Source organism: Bufo gargarizans, chromosome 1, assembly GCF_014858855.1.
Source record: "Bufo gargarizans isolate SCDJY-AF-19 chromosome 1, ASM1485885v1, whole genome shotgun sequence".
Classification (NCBI taxonomy): domain Eukaryota; kingdom Metazoa; phylum Chordata; class Amphibia; order Anura; family Bufonidae; genus Bufo; species Bufo gargarizans.
In genome coordinates this window covers 186,463,894-186,488,660 of record NC_058080.1, presented here as the reverse complement: position 1 = coordinate 186,488,660, position 24,767 = coordinate 186,463,894, and the positions used below count along the sequence as shown (strand labels likewise).

Sequence of the window (24,767 nt, the reverse complement as noted above, 5' to 3'; positions counted from 1 at the left end):
CTCAGGGTCAGGAAAAGGGGGTGCCGGAACATAAAAAAAACTGGTTGAATTTAATGAGATAGGCCATTTGTAATGTTTTACCTTTTGACCAGTCCTCTTTAAAGTGGTTGTCTTAGTGTAAAACTCCTTTAATAGCAAACAAAAAGTTTATAGTACAAACTGGTTTTATCATTTCATTTAATTATTTAATTATAGCTTAGAATGGCATTGCACAAGAATAAGTAGGCAAACAATACAAAAAACTGCATTTATCCACAAGCTTTATGTAGGTGTTACAAATTCTTCCTTAGAAAACTGTTGCTTATTCGCATCAAGAGTTTTAAAAAGTGGTTTCAGTTCCATCTCCAAGGGATTTCGATGAATCAGCTTCAATAGGAACCAATCTGGCTGCAAAGACACAAGATAAATTATTGTTAGTATGGTTAAAGGGAATCTGTCATCAGGAAATTCCTGTTACACCAGACACAGTGCCTTGTAGGGCTAGCTCAGCTGCATGTCATGATACTGTTCACTTAGCAATCTGTTGCTTCATTCTGGAGAAAAAATACTTTTAATCCATATGCAACTGAGCAGTTAAGTGCACTGTGGGTGGGCTCCAAGTAATCACTGCAGCCTTGCTCTCCCTGTTTCTTTTGCCAGCCTTTGACTCTCCTTGATATTCAGGGTCAGGCAAGACGACTATGCAGGAAATGTAGGGCCTCCCCTCTTAGTGACTTGACTGCTCATTTGCATTTGCAGTACCTGTTCTCCACAATGAAGCATTGGATTGCTAAGTGTATCCTTACATTCAGCAGAGCTGGTCTTACAAGGCATTGTGCTTGGCTTAACAGTGCATTTAGTGGTGACAGACTCCCTATAAATATTTCAAACATGGCTATTGAGGCTTTAAATTTCTCAGTACTTCACTTTTCTGGCACAACACCTTTGATACGTTACCCTCTAAATCAATACCATTTATTAGTGGTCTTACTCTGAATAGGAAATTTAGGCAAATATTTTGCCATACATTGTCACATCTTAAGCCATACCCTTTTCCTGCTAAGCAACACCCCCTTGTCAGGAGAATCCATCTCCTCCACTGAGTCTAGGCACACAATGCACACTGAAGCCCATGAACTAGATGGCAGTTGGTGTTCTCCATTAAACAGCTGAGAAAGTTCACATATATAGTTGCTAGGATTTCATCCACATATGACAAGAATGACAAGCAGAACTGTGTACTGGTCCGGGCAAGGGAGCACACAACGCTACTTTCACACTTGAGTTGTCGAGGATGCATCCGTTCCGTTAGGATGCGGTTGTGTGAAATCAAATGGAAAAAAAAACTGATCTCTCACTAAATACATTTAAAGTCAATGGGTGACGGATCAGTTTTTTTAGGCTCCTAAAAAAACTGATTAGTCGCCATTGACTTACATTGTTTTCAGTGCCGGCTAAATTTTTTCAGTTTTTATGACCGGACACAAAACAGCAGCCTGCAGAGGTTTTGTATCCGGTCACAAAACACAATGCTGCCGGAATGGAAGACATCCTGATGCATCCTGAAGGGATCTCTTTCCATTCAGACTGCATGAGGATGAAACGGAAACAGCGACGCAAGTTAAAAGTAGCCTAACACCAGATCTGTCATATCTGTGATATCAGGGTTGGATGCTGCAATTATGGGAAAATAAATTTGATCGAAAATACACTTTTTTTAAAGAACATACAATCTAATGAGGACCTAATGGGAAGTAAAAGCTAATATGAATGCATTCCCATAACTGGTAAGATTTCTTAAAGTGTTAAAAAGCTACAGGGCCAAGTTTATGTGGACTCCAGGGTGACATGGAAGGAACCCTCTTTACCCCCTTCTCTCATACTCACTTGAAAAATTACCTGTCTCCTCTCCTGACATGATTGTTTTAGTCACTTCTTGTATTAACCATGTAATAACAAATCAAAAGCATCTTTTCATATAAATCTATGTTGTTTCATTCCTCTACTATTATTGCTAGGCGTTTATGAATGAATAGCCAGCAAATTGCAATAAAAGTCCATCTGGATATTTCCAGTTTTCCCTGCAGAGTATGACACTGGTCGTACTGAATGGATAGTACCAGACAGTACAGGGACCCCCCCTCCTCCCCCTCACTGGTAATATCCAGTTGTGCCTGCTGGCAATTCACTTCTTGAAGGAAGGAATAATAGAGGAATGGCACAACATACAGTTAAATGAAAAGATGCTCCAGAATTATTATTTCATGGGGAATACAAGTAGTTACTAAAGCAGACATGTCAGAACGGGTGACAGGTCCTCTTTCTGACATATAATATTTCTTTGCACAGTACTCCAGCAGTTCAGCAGCATACGCTGAAAGTCTTGTAGTCCATATTCTTCTGGTCAGCAGTATAGAAAGAGGAAATTAAAATTCCAAAACATTAGTACGGTCTGTAGAGGATTCTGTTATACGGCTTTATCTTCCTGAATTATATCTTGCTAAGTAAAGCTAGAACTATTACTTTTACGTATCACATTACGCTACATACACAACCAGATCCTGCAGGCTACTATTCCATTAGCTACTGTACATAAACTAGGCATTGCCGGAAACTGAACACATCTACTTCAACCTACTGTAGCCAAAACCCTGAAATATAGAATACAGTGTTGCTAAAAATGTATTAAATATATGTTTACATCAATTTAAATCAAGGTAATAAGCTAGTTATGCTGGTGCCCAAGGCAAAGTAACCTTTTCTGTGAATAAACAATACTTAGTATTGAAAAATTATAATTTACTTTATGGCTTTGAATGGCTTAAAGTATAATTTCACTTAATATAGAACTGGGTACATATGGATTGGAGAGGAGCGAATTCCTAAAAAATTCGATTCAGCTGGTTCGCTGAATTTTCCGAAAAAATTAGGTTTGATCCTAATTTATTCATGGCGAATCGCGTTAAAAAAACGGATATTTCCTGGCTGCAGAGAGCCTTTATAGTGGTGTAGAACACTGTGCCTTGTAGTAACACGTATAGAGAGTCTGATGTGGTAGTGAAACAATACTGTGAGTCAGTATGACATGCAGATGACAGGTGTCGCTCTTAGAATCACTGCACACTTCACTTGTTGGGGCAGTTACAGGGCCAAAACTGACCAAATAACTCAAGTGTGAACTCAGCCTTACAGGTCGATGTTAGTGCCATGTATAAAGAACCGTGCAGAGGCCTAAGATCCTACTATAGCGTGAAAGAGCGCACTCCTTTTACACCAATTCACTGATTCTACATAGATTTCTACAGAACCAGTTCTATTAAAAGCTTATACAAGTAGAGCCCCCCCCCCCCCCGACAGAGTGGAGTGGGTGTCAGCAGTAAGTTTGTGTTGACGTCACTAATTATTTTGCCCTTCCTCTGATCCGTCAGAGCAATAACCCCCAAAAAATGGATCCCGTCTGTGGAGCATCCGCCTTCACTCGGTCAGCATTTGGTCAGTAATCAATAAAAGTATTGCTAAAGCCAAAAAAGAACAGGAGTAAAACCAAAACAGAGATTATTATTATTATTATTTAAGCGCCATTCATTCCATAGCGCTGTACATATGATAAGCGGTGCACATACATAACACAGACAATTGTACTAATCATAAACAATATGAGTTACAAACTGGTATAGAAGGAGAGAGGGCCCTGCCCGTGAGGGCTTACAATCTACATGGTATGGGAGAAGGACACAGTAGGTGCGGGTTAAGTTGGTCATGGCGGTATAGAGGCAGCAGGGTAATTGGTTGTAGGCTTGTGTGAAGAGGTAGGTTTTCAGGTTTCTTTTGAAGGATTCCACTGTAGGTGAGAGTCTGATATGTTGGGGTAGCGAGTTCCAGAGTATGGGGGATGCACGGGAGAAATCTTGGAGTCGATTGTGGGAAGAGGCGATAAGAGGAGAAGAAAGAAGGAGGTCTTGTGAGGATCGGAGAGTGCGTGTGGGGATGTATCGGGAAAGTAGCTCAGAGATGTAGGGAGGGGACAGGTTATGGACGGCCTTGTATGTGTTTGTCAGTACTTTGAAGTGGATTCGTTGGGCAATGGGGAGCCAGTGAAGGGATTGGCAGAGGGGAGAGGCAGAGGAGTAATAAGGTGAGAGGTGGATTAGTCGGGCAGCGGAGTTGAGGATAGATTGGAGGGGTGCGAAGGTGCTAGATGGAAGGCCACAGAGGAGAATGTTGCAGTAGTCTAGGCGGGAGATAATGAGGGCATGTACGAGCATTTTCGCAGATTCGAAGTTAAGGAAAGCACGGATGCGGGAGATGTTTTTGAGTTGGAGGCGGCAGGTGGTGGAAAGGGCTTGGATGTGCGGTCGGAAGGAAAGGGCAAAATCTAAGGTCACTCCAAGACAGCGGGCTTTTTTGACTGGGGCTAATGTGCAGCCATTGATCGTGATAGATAGGTCTGTTGGGGGGGTTGAACAAGATGGGGGAAAGATTATGAATTCTGTCTTATCCATGTTAAGTTTAAGAAAGCGAGAGGCGAAGAAGGATGATATAGAAGATAGACATTGTGGGATTCTTGATAGTAAGGTGGTGATGTCTGGACCAGAGAGGTAGATTTGTGTGTCATCAGCATAGGAGTGATACTGAAAGCCATGGGACTCTATGAGCTGTCCCAGGCCAAAAGTGTATATTGAGAAGAGCAGGGGTCCTAGGACAGAGCCTTGCGGGACACCAACAGAGAGGGCATGAGACGAGGAGGTGGTGCGGGAGTGGGAGACGCTAAACGTCCGGTCTGTGAGGTATGATGTGATCCAGGAGAGAGCCAGGTCAGTGATGCCAAGAGATGAGAGAGTTTGCAACAGAAGGGTGTGGTCAACAGTGTCGAAGGCAGAGGACAGGTCAAGGAGAAGGAGGACAGAGTATTGTTTCTTGGTTTTGGCTGTCAGTAGGTCATTGGTGACTTTGGTAAGGGCAGTCTCGGTTGAGTGGTGGGTTCGGAAGCCGGATTGTAGGCAGTCAAAGAGGGAGCAGGAGGAGAGGTGGGAGGACAGCTCAGAATGGACATGTTGTTCAAGTAGCTTTGAGGCATACGGAAGAAGTGATATGGGGCGATAACTGGACAAGGAAGATGGGTCAAGTGAAGGCTTTTTGAGGATGGGTGTAATGGTAGCATGTTTAAAAGCAGAGGGGAAGACACCAGAGTTTAGTGATAGATTGAAGAGATGAGTTAGGGCTGGGATAAACACTGGGGTGAGGTTAGGGATGAGGTGTGATGGGATCGGGTCAAGTGCACAGGTGGTGAGATGTGATCTGGAGAGTAGAGTGGAGAGTTTTTCTTCTGTAATGGTGGAGAAGCGGGTTTTAGGGGGAGAGGACCGAGCAGTTGTGTAGAGGGTCTGTGGGGACTGTGTAGTAAAGCTTTCTCTGATGTGGACTATCTTTTGTTTGAAATATTTGGCAAAGTCCTCAGCTGAGAAGAGAGGAGAGGGTGGGGGCGCTGGGGGGCAGAGAAGGGAGTTAAAAGTGCTAAAAAGTTGTTTAGGGCTGTGTGACAGGGAAGATATGAGAGATGAGAAGTAGGCCTGTTTTGCATCAGCGAGTGAGGATTTGAATATGAGAAGGGATTGCTTGTATGCAGTGAGATGATCTATAGAAGGGGATTTTTTCCATCGTCGCTCAGCAGCCCTGGAAGCTTGTCTGAGTTTCTTGGTCAGGTTGGTGTGCCAGGGTTGTCTGTTGATTTTCCGGATTTTGTTATGTGTGAGGGGGGCAACAGTGTCCAGAGCTGTACTTATTGTGGTGTTGTATAGGGTGGTAGCAGCTTCTGGGTCTTGGAGGCAACAGATGGTAAAGAGTGGGAAAAGAGAGTCAGAAAGCAAGCGAAAGTCGAGATGTTTAAGGTTTCTGCGGGGGTGTGCTGGTGTGTGGACCGGGGGGGCTACAGAAGAGACCAGTGAAGAGAAGGTGAGTAGGTTGTGGTCGGATAGGGGGAGAGGCGAGTTAGACAGGTTAGATAGGGAGCAAAAGCGGGTAAAGATCAGATCCAGAGCGTGACCATCTCTGTGGGTGGGAGCTGAAGACCACTGTGATAGGCCGAAGGAGGAAGAGAGCGACAGGAGTTTAGATGACACGTGAATGGAATATTTGTATGTCTTCTGTGTTTTGTACCAACTCCTGCTTTTGGCTACCAAATCATAAGCCAATTCTGATGCAAAATAGCGAGCATGTCATCCAGGCCTTACAGTTGCTACATAGACAGGATCCGTTGTGCGTCTGATTTTTGTTCCTTCTGACAGATCAGAAGAAGGGTCAAAGAAATGATGATGTCAGCCAGGCCGAAAGGCAAAATAGTGGCCCAGTCATGAAGTGGGGAGGGTGGGAACAGCATGAGAAGTCCACAGAGTGGCCCTATGACATAGTGGTGAGGTGGAAGCACAATGAGGATACCACAGAGTGGCCCAATGACTGAGTCTGGAGGTGGCGGCAGCAGCATCAGGAGGAGGCCGCAGAGTGGCACAATGACAGTGTGGAGGTGGCAGCAGCATCAGGAGGCCACAGAGTGGCAAAATGACAGTGTGGAGGTGGCAGCAGCAGCATCAGGAGGCCACAAAGGGGCACAATGACAGAGCGTGGAGGTGGCGACAGCAGCATCAGGAGGAGGCCACAGGGTGGCACAATGACAGTGTGGAGGTGGCAGCATCAGTAGGACACGGAGTGGCACAATGACAGAGTGTGGAGGTGGTGGCAGCAGCAGCATCAGGAGGAGACCACGTGGTGGCACAAAAATGGTGTGGAGGTGGCAGCAGCAGCATCAGGAGACCACAGGGTGACCCGTTGACAGAGTGGGGAGGTGGGTGGCAATACCAGTAAAAGCTGAAGATGGTGGGTGAAAAAAGGAGCACTTGGCATCAGGCGGCTGGCAGCGTCAGAGTGGTAGCTGAGGCAGGGAGCCAGAAGAAACCGGTCTCTTTTGTCAAAGTGTTGGTGTGGCACCATGGATGATCTAGCCTGATGCATCAGGCATTGGTGGGTGGAAATACTGGCTGATCCACGCCTGATTCATCTTGACAAAGGTCAGTCTCCACATTTTGGGTGGACAGGCGAGTTCTTATTGGGGTAACTATGGCCCCTGCTGCACTAAACACCTGCTCTGATGCCACACTACTGGCCGGGCAGGACAGCTTTTCCAGGGCGAACTCTGCCAGTTTGGCTGCCCAGTAGTCCAGCGGATCTTCAATGTGGGGTGGCAAGATGCTGTCCAAGTATGCTACCACCTGCTGGTTCAGGTCCTGCTCCAGGTCTAGCTGCTGCTGCGTAGTTTCTTCACTAGGCGGGTAAAGAAAGCTCCTCATCAGCGACTCTAGACTCAAGTTGTGGCAGCTGGAACTGCTCCTACCCCCAACCTGCCACAGCAGCCATGGCAAAGGAACATGAGCGCAAAGGGACCCCTGGTCAGACCTGCGAGAGGATGGATGATGGCGCAGATAGGCAGCGGCCAACTGACTACATAGGATGTCTCCATAGTAGTTCAGTTTGTCCCCCCTCTCAGTGCGTGTAAAAAAGGCCCCCATTCTGGACCGCTAGCGAGGGTCCAACAAGGTGGAGAGCCAGAAGTCATCCCTCTGCCGAATGCTGACAATTCGGTTGTCACTACGCAAGCAAGTGAGCATGCATCGGACCATTTGTGCAAGTAACTCGGAGGGACTCCCTGCCTCCATCTCCACTGCATACTGCCACAGTTTGTCTGGGTCCTCTGCCTCATCTTCCTGATCGCCCTATAGCTCCTCTGGCTGCTCCTGCTCCTCCTCTCCTGTCACCTATGTGTAAAAACCACCCATTTTGCTACACATTGCTTGTGCTCCAATGTCCTCCTCCTCCCTTCAGTTAAGCCCCCACAGGGCTCATGTGGCCATGAGATCTAGGCGCTACGTCTCCAGTCCCCTGACAAGCCACATTTACCAGCATCTGTTCCAGGACATGAAGCAGTGGAATGACGTTGTTCATCCCGTAGTCCTGGCGACTGACAAATAATGTGGCCTCCTCAAAGGGCCTGAGCAAATGGCAGGTGTCACGCATGAGCTGTCATTGGCTGACAACACAGGGGAGTACTCCTGTCCGCTTGGATCATCAAGAAATCGTTTATGGCCTTTCTCTGTTCGTATAGTCGGTCCAACATATGGAGGGTGGAATTCCAACAGGTGGAAACGTTGCATATCAGCCTATGTTGGGGGATGCCGTTCTGCCGCTGAAGCTCAAGGAGGGTGTGCTTTGTGGTGTATAAGTGGCTGAAGTACATGCAAAGTTTCCTGGCCATTTTTAGGATTACTTGCAGATGGGTGGAAGACTTCAGGAACCGCTTGACAACCAGATCGAACACATGTGCCATGCAGGGCACATGGGTCAGCCCTCCTTGACGCAGCACCGACACCATGATCTTCTCGTTGTCGGTCATCATGGTTGCGATTTTGAGTTGTTACGGAGAAAGCCAAGATTTGATTTCTTGAGGAAGGACACAGAGCAGTTCCTCCCCTGAGTGACTCCGTTCGCCCAGGCAAACGAGGTGTAGAACAGTGTGACACCGCCGTGCCCTGCACATGTGGTATGCTGGAGAAGCACTGTAAATTGTCCCTGCAGTGGAGGCTGAGGACACGGTGGAGGATGAGGAGCCAGAGGCAGACATTGTTGCAGGACCAACGGCATGAGAACGTGGAAGCGGAAGCGCCGTCACCTGGCCAAGTTGCTAGTGTGGCTGGGCAGGACCACATTTACCCAGTGGGCCGTAAAGGACATATATTGTCCTTGACCATAGTTACAGCTACCGACCAATTTTCCCAAAAAAGGCTGTATCACAAACAAATTTCACCACTGAATGGCTAATCGACGCAATTACTCAGTCCCTACAGAAGAAAGTCTACATTCACCGATCAATTTTTCCAAAAAAGGCTGTATCACAAACAAATTTCACCACTGAATGACAATATAAATTCATCGGCTAATAACACATGCTTATTTTTGCTATTAATACAGCGCAACAATGTCTGTATGACAATGTAAATTCACGTACTTATTTTTTCCATTAATGCACCCCAATAATAGCTGTATAACAATGTTGGTTCACTGCAAACCGGCTAATAAGACATATTCTTTTTCCAATTAATACACCCCCAAAAAATAAATATAACAATCACAATTCACCACAGAACGGCTAATAGGACATACGTATCTATCCTATTAATACACCCCGTGAATGGCTGTAGTGCAATGGAACTTCACCGCTGAACGGCAAATAATATATATTTTTTTGACACTTATACACGCCAAAAAGGGCTGTAATTTTCTCACTTCAGCACACAACGGCTAATAAGTCCTTTTTCTTTTTCCCCACTAATAGACACCAAAAAGGGATCTAATTTTTCCACTTCACCACACAACGGCTAATAAGCCCATTTTCTTTTTCCACACTAATACAGAATAAAAGGCTTTAGAACATATAACTGTGGCTGTGAACGGCAAATAAAGTTTTTTTTTGCCACTAATACAAGCCACAAAGGGCAGTAATTTTCTCACTTCACCACACAACGGCAAATACTTTTTTTTGTGCCACTAATACATGCCAAAAAGGGCTTTAGAACATATAACTGCACTTCTGAACAGAAAATATGCCCTTATTTTTTTCCCCCTTATGCACTCCACAAAAGGCTTTAGAACATATAACTGCACTGCTGAACGGCAAATAATATATTTTTTTTTGCCACTAATACATGCCAAAAAGGGCCTTAGAACATATAACTGCACTGCTGAATGGCAAATATATATATTTTTTGCCACTAATACACGCCAAAAAGGGCTGTAATATTCTCACTTCACCACACAGCGGCAAATACTTTTTTTTGTGCCACTAATACATGCCAAAAGCGGCTTAAGAACATATGACTGCCCCACTGAACATCAAATATATATTTTTTTGCCACTAATACAATACACGCCAAAAAGGGCTGTCATTTTCTCACTTCACCACACAACGGCAAATACTTTTTTTTTGTGCCAACAATACACACCAAAACGGGATTTAGAACATATAACTGCACTGCTGAACGGCAAATAATATATACTATTTGGCCACTAATACACTCCAAAAAGGGCTTTAGCACATTAACTGCACCGCTGAACGGCAAATAGGCCCTTACTCTTTTCCACTTATACACTCCACAAGTCTTTAGAACATATAACTGCACCGCTGAATGGCAAACAATATATATTTTTTTACCACTAATACACGACAAAAAGGGCTTTAGAACATATAACTGCACCGCTGAACGGCAAATAATATATATATTTTTGACACTAATACACTCCAAAAAGGGCTCTAATTTTCTCATTTCACCACACAATGGCTAATAAGCTCTTTTTTCCCCACTAATACATGCCAAAAAATACTTTAGAACATATAACAGCACCGCACTAAGGCAAATAAGACGTAGGAATAATTCCTTGTAATAAACCCTGTTAACGGCTGTATCAAACAGCACTTGCACCCTAATAACAAGAACGGTTTGCAGGAATTACAGAGCTGTATAATGGCAATTTGGATCCCCAGTCAGTGCAGGAAGGTGTAATAGGATTGTACCTATTACCAAGGCTGTAAACTCCCCTACTGAACCCTGTCCTGCTCAATACTGTGGAATGATTCCTCCCTATACTTTCCCTGAACTTCTATACATCAAAATAAAAGTTTTAAAATCTTTTCTACCACTGTCCCTAGTGCCTGCTGACGTCTCTCCCTGCACTAAGTACACTGGAAAATGGCTGACTCCAAGATGGCTGAAGCTATTTATAGGTCTGTGACATCACAGGGCTGGCTGCTGATTGGCTGCATGCATGGTGTTGTGGGTGATCCCTCGTTCAACGAGCTACTTGCTCCATGTCCTAACACGTGCAGCAACCATTTTAGGAAAAATGTGATTCGTTACAACAAAGCATGAGGAAATTCAGATTCGGTGCGACTGAACTGAGACCACCTTGTCGCTTGATAGGTGGGCTTAGATGTGTTTTGATCAAAATGTATTGACCAAGTGTCTCAGATTTTATCAATAGAGTGAAGGCTTAGTCCATATGTTATGCTTGCATCTATTATTATAGTGCATTATTTTCTGTGATTGTATAAATGTAGCCATGTACATCCGCAGCATTAATTATCATATCGTGCAGGATGTTTCATATATATTTTTTCCGTGATTTAACTTGTCTTGAAGGAATGGCACTTTCATTTGTGAATACGCTCCTATCTTGAGAGTAGTAGTAATTTGCACTTTTACCCCACCTATCTAATAGGCGACCTTAATTAAGGTGGTACATATAGTTGTGTGCTTCTCCTTCCACCGGTTGCTGCTGCACATGGAGGTAACTAGGAGCAACACACTATATGTGTAGGGTCTGCGCTCCTGAACATAAATGCATAACGGCATAGGCAGGTTTAGCGTAGGACCTGCCTGAACTGAGACCACCTTGGTAGGTGGGCTTAGATGTGTTTTGATCAAAATGTATTGACCAAGTGTCTCAGATTTTTTCAATAGAATGAGGGCTTAGTCTATATGTTATACTTGCATCTATTATTATAGCGCATTATTTTCTGTGATTGAATCCAATTTTTCCTGAAATTCGGATCGAATACCACTTTGTCAACTTCGATTCTTTCATTTCTAATATGGATCACTAGAAATCATATGCTAGTAGCAGAGGTTATCTGCTGGACAAATCCGGCTAGTACTTTCCAAAATGATCATTTAATGGGGTTCAAATCAAGGCAGGTCATCAAGTGAAATGTAGGCAAATACTAGAATTCACCATGAATACGCTGACAATCATCAGTGCATGCAGTACTTTTGTCTCCGCTTAAAAATCATCTTCTGAGCGGAAACATAACGGACCCCATTATAGTCTATGGGGTCCTAAGGGCTCTGTTTGCCTCAGTTTGGCGTCAGTTATGTGCTTATCCGTCCTTTCCGTTCTCCTGACCCTAAACGGAGCAGGAGAACGGAAAGGCTGAACGGTGATGTGAATGAAGCCTAACTAATCATATGCTAAATAGTTGAAAGTCCAATTTATGTATGAGATAGCCAAGATGATTGTCTATAAAATGATGGTAGTCTCACATTTGAAGCTGTAGTGGATGGTGAGATATGGAGCCTGAAAGTCAAAAGTTCAAAACATTATTACCCTTTTGCTCGTCAGCGTATAAAAACACTTGTCTCTCCTATGATAGATTGCAAGCCTCCAATATAAATGCAGCGTTAAATGGGTTTTTCGACAATTTAACAATTTAAAATATTAAATTAAACACCAAATTGGTTAAAAAAAAAGAAGCTATACTCCTTTCTACCAAACCCCTGGCTGCTGGTGTTCTGATGCTATTACAGTCCCCACTGCTTGTCCCACCTGAAAATGCCAAGAAAGGCGCCCTCAGACAGTTACTGGCTGAGGCGGGTCATCACTAAGAACAGTGATTGTCTGAGCAGGGCTTGTGTGGCATTTCCAGCATATCAAGCTGGAAGAGTAACGGGGCCAGAAACAGGACTGAAAAGACAGCAGCGGGAGATTGGTGGAGGCTGTGACGACCACCCGCCAATCCCGTCGTACTATGCCACAGTTGCCATACAGGTCTCCACTAGAGACTCCTGAAGGCGAATCCACTGTGAGCACAGAAGACGTGTAAGATTGGTTGGTGGGCCCAGACAGGATGCAATCACGATTGTATGTACAATCGGTAAAAATAAAATTACTGATTTCACGCTGGAAATCAAATTAATTTGCTGCCACCACTCTTCGTATTGAATCGGGGCGAAGAGACCCCGGCTAGCTAATCCTAAAGGGACGAAACGGTTATTTGCAACCTAGCTAGTACATTAACAATTTATAAAAATAACACAATTTGGTAGGATGTCTTCTGAGGACAGAGCTCTTAGCATAGATCAGGTCATCAAGTAACAAGGGCAAAACTGGAACGATGAAATCGTTAGTTTTTATTCTAAAACTACACACAAAAATATATATATTAAAGCTGACAGATAAATATACCTGCCAGGTGAACAGATTGGTTTGGATAGAAATAGGTAAGAGGTGGAAGGGAATAGAATGTCTGTAAGTTCAGAATTACCGTGGTAGAGTCCAGTAATAGGCAAAGTCTTTGAAATAATAATCCAAGATGGGGGGTGTGCCCGTGTCCCTGCGGGCGGTCGAGATGTTAGATGACGTCAGATGGTAGATGAAGGACCCAGGACCTGAGTGTGTCACTGTTTTTACCTCCTCTGAAGCGGGGAGTGGTTATGACACGTTCAGGTCCAGCCTTGGGTAATTGGAACAGGGGCAGTCCTTTGCCCCATAGGGAGAAAACCTGGCAGCATCTTTGCTTTGCCCATTTCTCCATATCCCGTAAGTCCAATCAAGAAATATAGTAGATATTGATAATCAGTACAATTTTACGCATCATCTGATAACAAATACGACTAGAAGATAATACAGGGTGCCCGAGAACCTTTATATCTCAGAGCGGGAATCTCTGATTTGTCCGCGGGTTTCCTAGAAGGTGGGTTAGGAGAACCAAAACCATCTCTGAAAAGATGGTTCCTTTCCCATTTCCATAACCCATGAAATATTAGGAAAATATGGGAAAAATATGAAGCTTATGGATTGGAGGTGACTTTCAGGTCATTTTCCCTCCTGTACCAGCCAGCTGTGTGATAAGGATCTGTCCTTTTCTTCTGAAGCTCGCTGCCCAGGCTAAAGGTGTGAGACCCCTGCTGGTATTGGAGACACTATGGCTGCAGAGAGACCAGGTTTATGAGGTTCTGTCAAGAGAATACCAGATTGATGGGTACTTAAACCTGGCATGGGGCAGGAAGATTCTTTGGCAAGAAGGTGCTAATTGTACCTCTGATCTGTGAGTTACTCCTTTAGTGAAAGAGAAGATTCTTAGTGAAGGCTCTTTTGTCTTTGTGATTGAGAAATATGGCGCATTTGTGATTTCCTAGTATCGCTGTGGATCGCAAAGCGTCACAGAGGCAAGTAAAACTTCTTTCTTATTTTTAACAGATTATTAGACTTTTTTTTTTTACTCACTGGAAAACCCCTTTAATGGACATATACACCTTAAAAGCATAAGTGGATATGTGAGACGTATAGAGGCTGGACCCCCTAAAATTAAAAACATTATATACAGTTGTGTTAGCATGAGAATTCCAAAAAAACTAATGGGTAAACCCCGTTGCCAGCTCCACTCTGCAGGGCTCAGCTGACTTCTTTTAGACTTGCGTGCACGGTGAGGCGGAGCTCCAACAGAAAATAAGAACGAAAATCCAGCACTGCTGTCTCTGATAAAACCGAATACTTTATTTAGAAGATTACATGCAGGAACGAACTTGACGCGTTTCAAGCTGTATGTGCCCACTGTCAAAAGTAAATACTTACAACTACTTTTGATAAAGGACACATGCAGCTTGAAACGCGTCAAGTTTGTTCCTGCATGTAATCTTCTAAATAAAGTATCCAGTTTTATCAGAGACGGCTGTGCTGGATTTTACTTCTTAATTTTATGAGAATTTCCACTTACAGGAATCCCTGTCTAGTTCCGAAGTGCTTCAAGGTTCAAGAGTTCAAACACACCATCTGACATGTCACTGTGATTCAAGGTGGATTAGCCATTTAAGGAAGAAGTGACTACAAACAGCACAAATGCTTACAGCATACACTTCTCCTATAAATAATTTGGAGAGGTTTAGGTTTATAGAATACATGTAAGATTATATTCCCAAGATATTTTAAAATAGCAAGCAACAATGTGATCTCATTGATTTTGTATCAGAGGATATATTTGCCTCGTTTGTTACTATAAAAGCACTTGAACATCCTATTATTTGCAATTTTGATGCAAATCCCACAAATAAATATAATTGCCAAAAACAGTTGGAGAGAAAATCAATACAGATCTGTGTTGCCGTGATGCCGTGAAATGAAGGCTTTGGAACGACTTTTAGATGCAATACACAAACTAAGCCCTCATTTATATAACAGTGCTAAGCAGGATCAGTTGAAATCTCCAATGGCAAGATGGTTTGTTGAAATACAATAAGATCTTCATAATAGCAATTCTATATACAGAATGCCACTAAATGGCTCATTGATCAGGGACAGAAGGGGTTTCAGTGAAACAGCACAAATTAAACCTGACAGTAAAACTTAACTTGAACTGAGACAACATCACGCAGCACTGAGATGTACACATTGCCCTTGGTTTCCATGCATACCTGACTTAGCTTTCTACCGTTCAGAATTCCTCTTCTGCCTACTGCTTTTTGATCACTGGATAGTAAGAAAGGCTTGACAAATCTACAAAGTTTACAAAATATTGATGCAACGACGATGATGAAATAATGGACACAAAGGTACTAACAACTTGTCATAGACTTAGTGATAATTCCAAATGCTAACCCATTATTTTATTTATTAGAGTATCCCCATCATATAATGTTATAGGATATCGCTAGGATATGCCATGATAAAATTAACAGCGAGCATCTGAGCTCTGTGACCCCATCTAATCCTTGAGACAACCTTATCCGTTTTTGTGATCAGAAAAACAAACTGGCTGTGTGCGCTCCGCATTGTGCGAAACGGAATGGCCAGCCCTATGATAGAAATGCCTATTCTTGTCCACAAAACAAGAAGTAGGAAGTAGGGATGTGGACTCAAATAAATGGTCGTATCAATGGGTCCTAACAGAGAAACAAACGTAAGGTGAGTATGCCCCCAAGGTTTAGGCAATTTCCACTTTTACTAATTAGAAATTAGTTAAGTTTTGAAAAATTTGATTTGGCAACTTCGCCGAAGTTAGCCAAGAATAGTTCGGAATTAATTTGTCATGAATCGCTATAAATCAGGTATATCCAGGCCACTCTGACTTAGGGTACTGCCTCACAGTGTGGCCGTGCTGCGGTGAAGAACTGCATGGCCAATTAACCCACAGCTGGCTTTCATTTAATAATGAAGACCGCTTTGTGTAAAAAAATATTTTTTTTTTATAAAAAAACATGACAGTTACCCTTTAATCAATATTTGTCCAGAAGAATAAAATGTTTGGGGTCCAAGCACCAAAATGAAATCACAAGAAGTGACCAAAGCAGTACAAGGAATTTACAATAAAACAGTAGGACGTGACTTTAGGTGATTCATTGTGAGGTTGTAGGCTTAAAAAAAAGTCACATTCTAATTTGGTATTTAAAATAGTCAATAGTCTGGAATATCATTCAGAACAGCATGGTTATCCCATGAATGAGAGACAATTTTTTACTGTAGTAGTTTAGTATTTTTCATAGGAAAATACACAGTAACAAATTAAAGGGGTTGGCCACTTTCTAGTTAAAGTTGGCCAATGTGTTTGTAAGATGATTATATGGCACCTTCTAATAGCCTTTGAAATTCAGTGCCAATTTATATATTTCATAAGGTATACCCCCTATTTTTGCCAAGTCTTTTGTACTGTCCACACAAAAGTTCTGTCCATAAAATGGCTGCTGATGGAGGGTCATGTGACCAGGCAAATCACCTCCATGTGATGTCTCCTTCATTCAAACACACTACACCTGCCATCTGCACTTTCACTGCTGTGAAGTGCAGAAACAGTGTGCTAAAATGGGGGAGGCTGAGTGATGTGTCTGGTCACATGAGCCTCCGTCACAGGTCATTTTATGGACAGGACCCCTAAGATTTGCCCAGCATGAGGATATGGATTATTAAATATACCAACAAAGAATATATTAGTAAGTGCCATAGTTATACATACTGGTGAAAAGTAGCCAAAAAGTGTCCAACCCCTTTAAACCCTTCCTAACCAGCGCTGTACATCTACAGCACTGGCTGGGACTTCAAAGATGGCGCCATAGCTGCTGAGTGCCTGCTGTTTTTATATAGTTTAATACAGCTGTTTGGTCGCAGACTATTTACCCTTCTGAGAATTGCTTGTTATAGTTCCCTACTGGAACTATAAAAAAAGTGCAAAAATAAATAAATAATGTTTTTAAAAATTTTAAAAATAAAAATATAAAAATTCTAATCCCCCCCTTTCCCCAAAATGAAAATAAAAATAGAAAACAATTAAAAAAATACACATCATGGCCATCAACGTGTGCAAAAATGCCCGGTCTATTAAAATATATGCAAATATTTATCCTGATTTGCCATTTTTGGGTCGCTTCAGCTCCCACAAAAATTAATTAAAGGTGATCAAAAGTCATACACAACACAAAATGGTATCAATGAAAAGTACAGATCGCCCCACAAAAAATGACCCATCACACAGCTCCGTACACATAACTACAAAAAGGTTCTAGGGATCAGAATATGGTGCCGAAAAGAAAAAAAATCTTTTTTTCAAGGTTTTTATTTTTTTTCAGTATTAGAACGCAAGAAAAACTAAACATGTCTGGTATCGCCATAATCGTACTGACTTGGAGAATGAAAGCAACAGCTTAGTTTTACTGTATAGGAAACACTAAGATGAAAAAACATAAAACTGTTGCAGAATTCCATTCTTTTCAAATTTCACCCCATTAGAATTTTTTTCCTGCTCCCAACTACATTGTATGCAATATTAAATATGGAATTAGAAAGTGCAACTTGTCCTGTGAAAAACAAGCCTTCATACAGCAATATGAATGGAAAAAGAAAAAAGTTATGGCCCTGGAAAGGAGTAAAAAATGAAAACGCAAAAACAAAAAAAGCTCCAGGGCTGAAAGGGTCAAGTAAATTCCCAAAGTTGTCTCAAGTTCTGAAATTGTTTCTCTTGACTTTGATATTATAATTTCTTACACCAACTTGAAGAATAGAAGAGCTGAACGGAGAGAAGTGCAGAAATGTATAAAAACAATAAAAGGCTTAAAAACAGCAGGATATGTTGTATATAAAATGCGCAGACAATGCTACCTTACAAACACCACACTATTTTGCTGTATTTACATTTAAAAAGGACATTTACAAAGGAACAAACTGAGAATTTCTTAGCACTCAAACATATGTCAGTGCTGCAGTGTATTTGATTTTTAAGAGAAGAAAACACAATATCACAAGAAAAAACAATATCCTACCAGGATTTATGTTTATGAAAGAAAAGCAAGATATATTTGGGAACCTCACTCATTATTTCATGATATATACATAGTTGATAAAAGTTGAGTCTTCATGAGATCTAAGTCAAACACAATATATATTAAAGTATTTGGCCCCCTTCAAATATATCTGGTAATCTGGATCAGTTCACTTCCAGCGTGAAGTGGAAAACGCTGGAGGGGAACTGACGCCAGAACTAATTCTATAGTTTTCTATTGTATCATTCTCATACATCCGGAGCATCAGTTGTGATGCTGGATGCCAAATAGCTCCGATGCATGATCAGTTTTTCCTTCCGCTGCTATACGTAAAGATGCTGGATCGGTGCACAGGAGTTCTGTTCACAGATATCAGTTATGTCCATCTCCTGGCCTAAAATAGCTGACCAAACACAACTGATATATGTGAAGCAGGCTGCAATTTGCACATATATATTGATTTGTCCTTTATTAGCAAACAATTTGATTTTTCAAAATAGTCTTGCTATTCCCGTGACTTCTCCTAGCTTGTGGCTTCCTATATGAACCTATAACCCTTCACCACACATCTTTCACTTATACAATCACTGGAGTTGACAGGTCACAGTCTCCCGTAAGATCAAACACTCATCTTCTGGTACTGTGAACATTTGTAGACCTACTAATTACTTATTTATGTAATGCTAGCATATTGTGAAGCCTTGTCCTAAAAATGCATTCATTCAAATTTTTTCACATAAACACAAATGCAGGGAGGTCAGTCTGATTCTGGATTACTAAAAGAGATAACATAAAGAAAAATCATTGGGAAAAATAAATCCTTGAGTTGAACTCCTCAGTCCAGTTGTTATAAAGTCTCTTTATCCAATACTTTATCAATATATGGCTATTATTTTATAAAATAAAAAACTAGGTACACCTTTGGGGACATTTTTTTATGACTGCATTTGACTTATTTTGAGCTTTATTAAAAATATTGAGCCGTTCTGTCACAAGGGGTAACTGTTTTTCTAACTGTGTGACTGGTACTTTCACTTTGTATAAACCTTATCTCTAAATTACTAAAGTCACACTCTATCAGTAAGATAAGAACTGAGCTATAATAAGTGTTTATAAGGTAAGATCTTAGCACCCTGCCTGGAGCACAGGGAAAATAAAGATCTGCTGGTAGATAAACTCAAAGCTGTGCAGGGAAACAGCTCATCATTTTTAATAAAGACCAATTGAAAAAATGGTTTTTTTTGTACATAACCTTTAAGAAAACCTATACTCATCTTTTCCAGAATCCTGAAAGCTGTAGCAACTCCTTTCTCTTCTGTAATAGGATAATATTGATGTTTGATAAGCTGATCCATATCCTGATATAGTAGATTTATGTTTACAGGAAGAAAATTTTAACGCACCTTTTTGTAAACTATCTATCCTGCAACTAAATTTCTATCGGCAAAGCATGCATGTATTCAAAATGGGAAAAAGGGAGTAAGCCGCTGCCAGACATCCAATAATAAATAACACAGCTAAATCTTTTTTTCTGCCAACATCTGCCATCAGGGGAAAGTCAGAAAGATCCACATTAGATGGCCAGCTGACATTAATCTAATGTGAATGACCAACTTGAGAGTTAGGTAGGTTGGGTACAGGGGCAGTTTCCTTGTATGTAAGGTATTTTTCATTAGAAGGATTGATGGTCATTTTTGGGTGGTAAATTAACCTAAATAGCATAATAACAAATAGTTTTAATTGGTTGTTAGGATTTCTCAGATGAAACTAGTTGTTTTATATGTTCTGTTTGAGGGTTTGCTTTTTGAGTCAATGCTTTAGTAACAGTTTCAGTAATACAGATATAACTTTAGTTGCACATCCTAAAGAATGATAAAATGCACGAATACCCTAAAAAGTCACTGTACTTTCACACAATTTCAATTCATTTACCACAATTTCAATTCATCATAGCCACTAGGAGCCTTACTTCCACCTAATTTGCAGTCCACTGCCTGTTGTCAGGCAAGATCCATCCCTAGTGACAGAGACACAGAAGATGTGAAATTGGGGGTATGTCAGAGCTAGCTGAGATTCTGAGCCTGATAATAGAACTGCTTCTACACTGCTTCTGAAGATCACCAGAAACTCCTGCCTTTCGGTAAGTGTGATCTCCCCTCCTTATCTGTTCTGTGATATCAGCGCTGATAACACAGATAGTGGGAAATAATGACCAGTGCTGGCAGATTCCACAGAAGGGAGATGCCCTCTGCTTCTGAGAGAACTGCATCTAGCTGTGCAGCTAAAGTGAGGAATAATTAGGCTGAAAAAGACATTAGGAAAGCCCCAAAAATACCTATTTCTTCACAGTTATGGTTATTATTTTGCAAACTTTTTTTTTGAAAACTTTAGGTATGTTTTAATATAAATACAAAGCTGAAAACTATTTAATAAAACGGTAATATTTTCTGGTGATAATGTTCATGTTGAAATGTTTCAACAAAGGTCTAAAAGTCTTATGATATAAGCCTACATTTTTTTTTCTTTTATCCTAGTTATAGACTGGTCATTTGGTGAGAAAAAAATGTGGAAAATTATATTTTATATTATGTATATATATATTGTCAAATATATTTAATCAATTATCATGCTTGAATATATATATATATATATATATATATATATACGGTTTATAGGGTATTGTGATTAATGTTACTTTAGCAGGGTAATTTCTTGCATGAAAACTTATAAAACAGTGATTTATATTTTGCAATTATTATTCCTTACCTATAGAGCCTACTTTAGCTGGAGGGTTGTTGACACACCACATCCATTTAGCCCCAGGCACATAACAGCACATATTACCCTAATCCTGGTGGATTTTTCTGTTTAGGAATAAGCTATGGCTGGCCATACCAGGTCATTCTCTCTTCAGAAAGTAAGATGGCAGACGTGCCAGTCCCAATTTTTACAGAATATGAACCAGTGGCATTTGTGATGTGCTAGAAAGAGATTTTTACATATTTATTTTGTACCTTACATTACTTAAATAACCAACATATTTTCATATATAATACTATATGGTAGATAAGGGCAAAATAAAAAAAATTGTGCTTGTAGTCGGAACTTGGATATACAGAGAATTATATCCCAGGGTAACAAGTGAAAAGAAGTAGTATGTTTTCTTGAAGAAAAGTAAAGTACACATACTTGACAAACCGTACAGCAGTTTATTTCTTCCGCTTTTATACCATTCTGTTGGTTATGCCACTGTGTATAGAAATGTCGCAGTATATATCACTTTTTGAGATACTTTTGTAATTAGTTGCCTGGGTGGACTATAGAACAGGGCTGTCATTTGAATTAATGGTCTGCTGCCTAGTGGTTAAACACTGAACATGATTTGCAATGAGATATAAAGCAAAATCTGAAGAGGTTATTTATCAAAGCCTCCCTTTTGTGCACAAAACATGCACTTATTTTATTGGGGAAAACAAATAGCCTTTAGATGCATTTAGATTTTTAATTACTGCTGTTTTTCAATGCTGGAAAATAGTAATGTTCCAATTTCATAATACACATACACACAGGCTGGAACATTCGTGATGATAGTAGGAGGTTCTAGAAGCTATCGAAACAATGTATGTAGACCGCTCACAAACTGCTGTCCATCATTTGTAGGACATTTATACATGAATATTTATGAATAGCCTTTTCATTTTGTTCAAATGCTCTTATTAACAGATGTTGTGGATATTTTCTGCCCTGGATTTCATCACACATACCTAGCAAATTCTATAATAAATCAATAGCAAGTTCCCCATGTTGTATGCATTTTATAAAATAAAAAACAGACACTGAAACGTATTCTTTTCTTTTTAAGCTATTTTTATATTCTGAATGTAGATTTTGATTTTATTTTCTAAAATTTCTCATGGGAATGGCAAACTTGCCTGAGCTGCTGCGCTAAGCTTTGAATAGCAGAGATTTGATTTCTAGAAGCCACATGAACTAGAAGGAAATGTGTGATAAAATGCTATCTGCCAGTTAAAACCAGACAGCAACACATAACCATATACATATATTCCACAGCACTTTACAGACATTAGCATCAAGCTGTCCCCAATGGGGCTCACAATCTACCAGGAGGAAACTCACACAAATACGGGTAGAACATACAAACTCCATGGAGATGTTGTCCTTGGTCAGAGCCGAACCTAGGATCATGCTAAACACTGAGCCAACATGCTTCTATTTTATTCTCTGATTGCAGATTTCTTTTTTCTATTTCCTGAACATGATTATGGAGTTGGTCATCTTGCCTGAGCTGTTCTTAACAGCATTTAGAAAGCATTAATAAAATTGCTTTACGGTAGGCCCGGGGCCATAGACACAGTAGTCAGGAGGGGACCCTATTGATTTCTATGGGAGAGCATGTTCTGTGCAGAACTCATTGCACAAGGGAAGAATAGATAATTTGACAATTACCTATTGTGAATGGTGGATACTGTTTTATCTATACAAAGAGGTGATATCATTACAGGCAGAATTAGAATGACAGATAAGCAGGTGACTGCAGTAAAGCCATCTGTACAGACCAGGAAGTGGCGCCTAATATTAGGCTTAGTGGCCAGTGCAAAACTGCAGGAATTTATGTTTTTTTGTTTATAGATATTGACATGGAAAAAAAAACTATTAAAAAAACATTAGAAGTTCTTAAAAAATGTGTTAAACATAAAAACACCATATTCAACAGGTTCACTTTTAGGCCTCATGCACATGACTGTATCTGTTTTGTGGTGATTTTTAACTTATAGATCAATGATATGTGGGCATACCACCATTTTTCTTCAACATACTGTAGAAATGTCCTAATGTCTACAAAATGGACAAGAATAAGACATGTTCTATCTTTTTTTTGCAGGGCCTCGGAATGTACATATGGATGATGACAGCATCATTTTTTAATGGTGCCTTTTAATTTACCATAACCTGTATTGGAAAACAAGAAACAAATTCTTTATGGGGTGAAACTGGAAAAAAAAGCATTCACTGTGTGCTAAATAATAAATGACAAGCTTATTCTGTGGATTGGTACCATTGCAGTATTACTAGTTTTGCTCCTTTGACCTTTTCATGACAGGGCGATTTTCAGTTTTTTCATTTTCGTTTTTACTCCCAGCCCTCTCAAAGCCATAACTAACACTAATTATGGTTGCATACAATGTGGTGGGAAGTAGGATTATTTTCTTTTAAATGGGGTGAAATTGGATAAAAACAGTTCGGTTTCAAGTTTTAAAGTGGTTTTTCACTTTAAAAATCAACTACCAAAGTTATTCAAGGAAGTCACACACGACTTCGCAATTAACTTACTTAGGCTCATCCGAGTCCATACATTCTAATACTGTATGGAGACAGATCTCCATACAGTATAATTCCGAAGTTTTGAACAAAGCAACTTTGATTGAAGCATCCAAAGCTTCAAACACTAAGCCCTGCTACAGGCAGGGGCTCCATAGACATTACTAAGCAGCAGCATCCTGTAACACAGGAGGACAAGGGCTGCTCTAAAACACCAGCACCCCCGTCCCCACCATCAGTATTCAGATGCCGTGGTCAGGATTAAATTTCCAAGATCGGCATTACCACAGATCGCGGACATTAGCAGCGGGTCTCTGCTGTATGAAACAGCAAGCACCCAACGGCTATGGCGCATGCTCCGTTAATGCCCCTGTACGCCAACGCAAATAGCCGTATGGTGAGGGGTTAAACAAAATGAAAACCTTTAAAAATGTATAGTTTTTTATGTAAAATTGGGAAATGAGGTAATTTAATAAACTTTTAATATGTTTGTTTAGCTTTTTTTTTTAGTTTTATTTTTTTATGTACATTTGGTCCCCTTAGGGGACTTGGGAATATGATCTTCTGATCTATTGTCCCATTGACTAGATTAGAATACTATTGCAATCTATATGAAGTTGACAGGCTGCTTGTCAGGCCAATGCATATCTTTTCAAGTAGCTCTTTATGACAGCGCTGGGAGGACACAAGGCCCAAGGCTGTTATAGCAACCAATTGGGGCCCTGTGATTTCGCAGCTGGGCTTCCGATCAGAATGCAGAGGGATCCCCCTTCTTTCTAACCCCACAGATGACACAGTTGTTATTAACAGTTGGAACTCAGATGTTAAATGACCGGGATCAGAGTCATCTCCAAACCTGCTCAATACCAGTGGGTGCCTTATGTTTTTTACAGCCCACTGCATATGGAGTGAACTTAGTGTGTGAGCCCACTCCATACAACCCCTTAACGGCCATGACATATGAGTATGTCATAGTGGTTAAAGGGTAAGTGGAGATTTCTTCTTGCCAAAGATCCAAAAGATTTCTGTACAAATGTACATCCATATGTTTGGATCAGTCTGTCATCAACTATATCAAAACAGATTATCCACCATGCTTTCCATAATTGTTAAAAAAAAAACTGTTACAGTACATAGTACAGAAGCTACTGTATACACATCAGGAAACCTCTTTGTTGTAGAAATTGCTACAGATGATCTTTATTCACAGGAGTGAAATAATTGTGCTGTATAACTTTCAGGTTAGGCTAGGTTAGGCTTCTGTTTTCAGTCAATGGATCTGTCGGCCATCACCAGTGTCTGTTGTGCAATGTATCCAACACTGAC

The 24,767-nt window shown here is 40.8% G+C and overlaps 1 protein-coding gene across 1 annotated transcript in view; it reads right to left on the bottom strand.

The window, feature by feature from the left end:
• Nucleotides 1-230: 230 nt before the first annotated feature.
• Nucleotides 231-24,767, bottom strand: part of TTC29 (tetratricopeptide repeat domain 29) — a 251,476-nt gene continuing 226,939 nt past the window's right edge. The window contains exon 10 of the mRNA XM_044300358.1: nt 231-387. Within this exon, the coding sequence (XP_044156293.1) occupies nt 320-387 (68 nt within the window). The 3' untranslated portion in view covers nt 231-319. The remainder of the gene's footprint in view (nt 388-24,767) is intronic.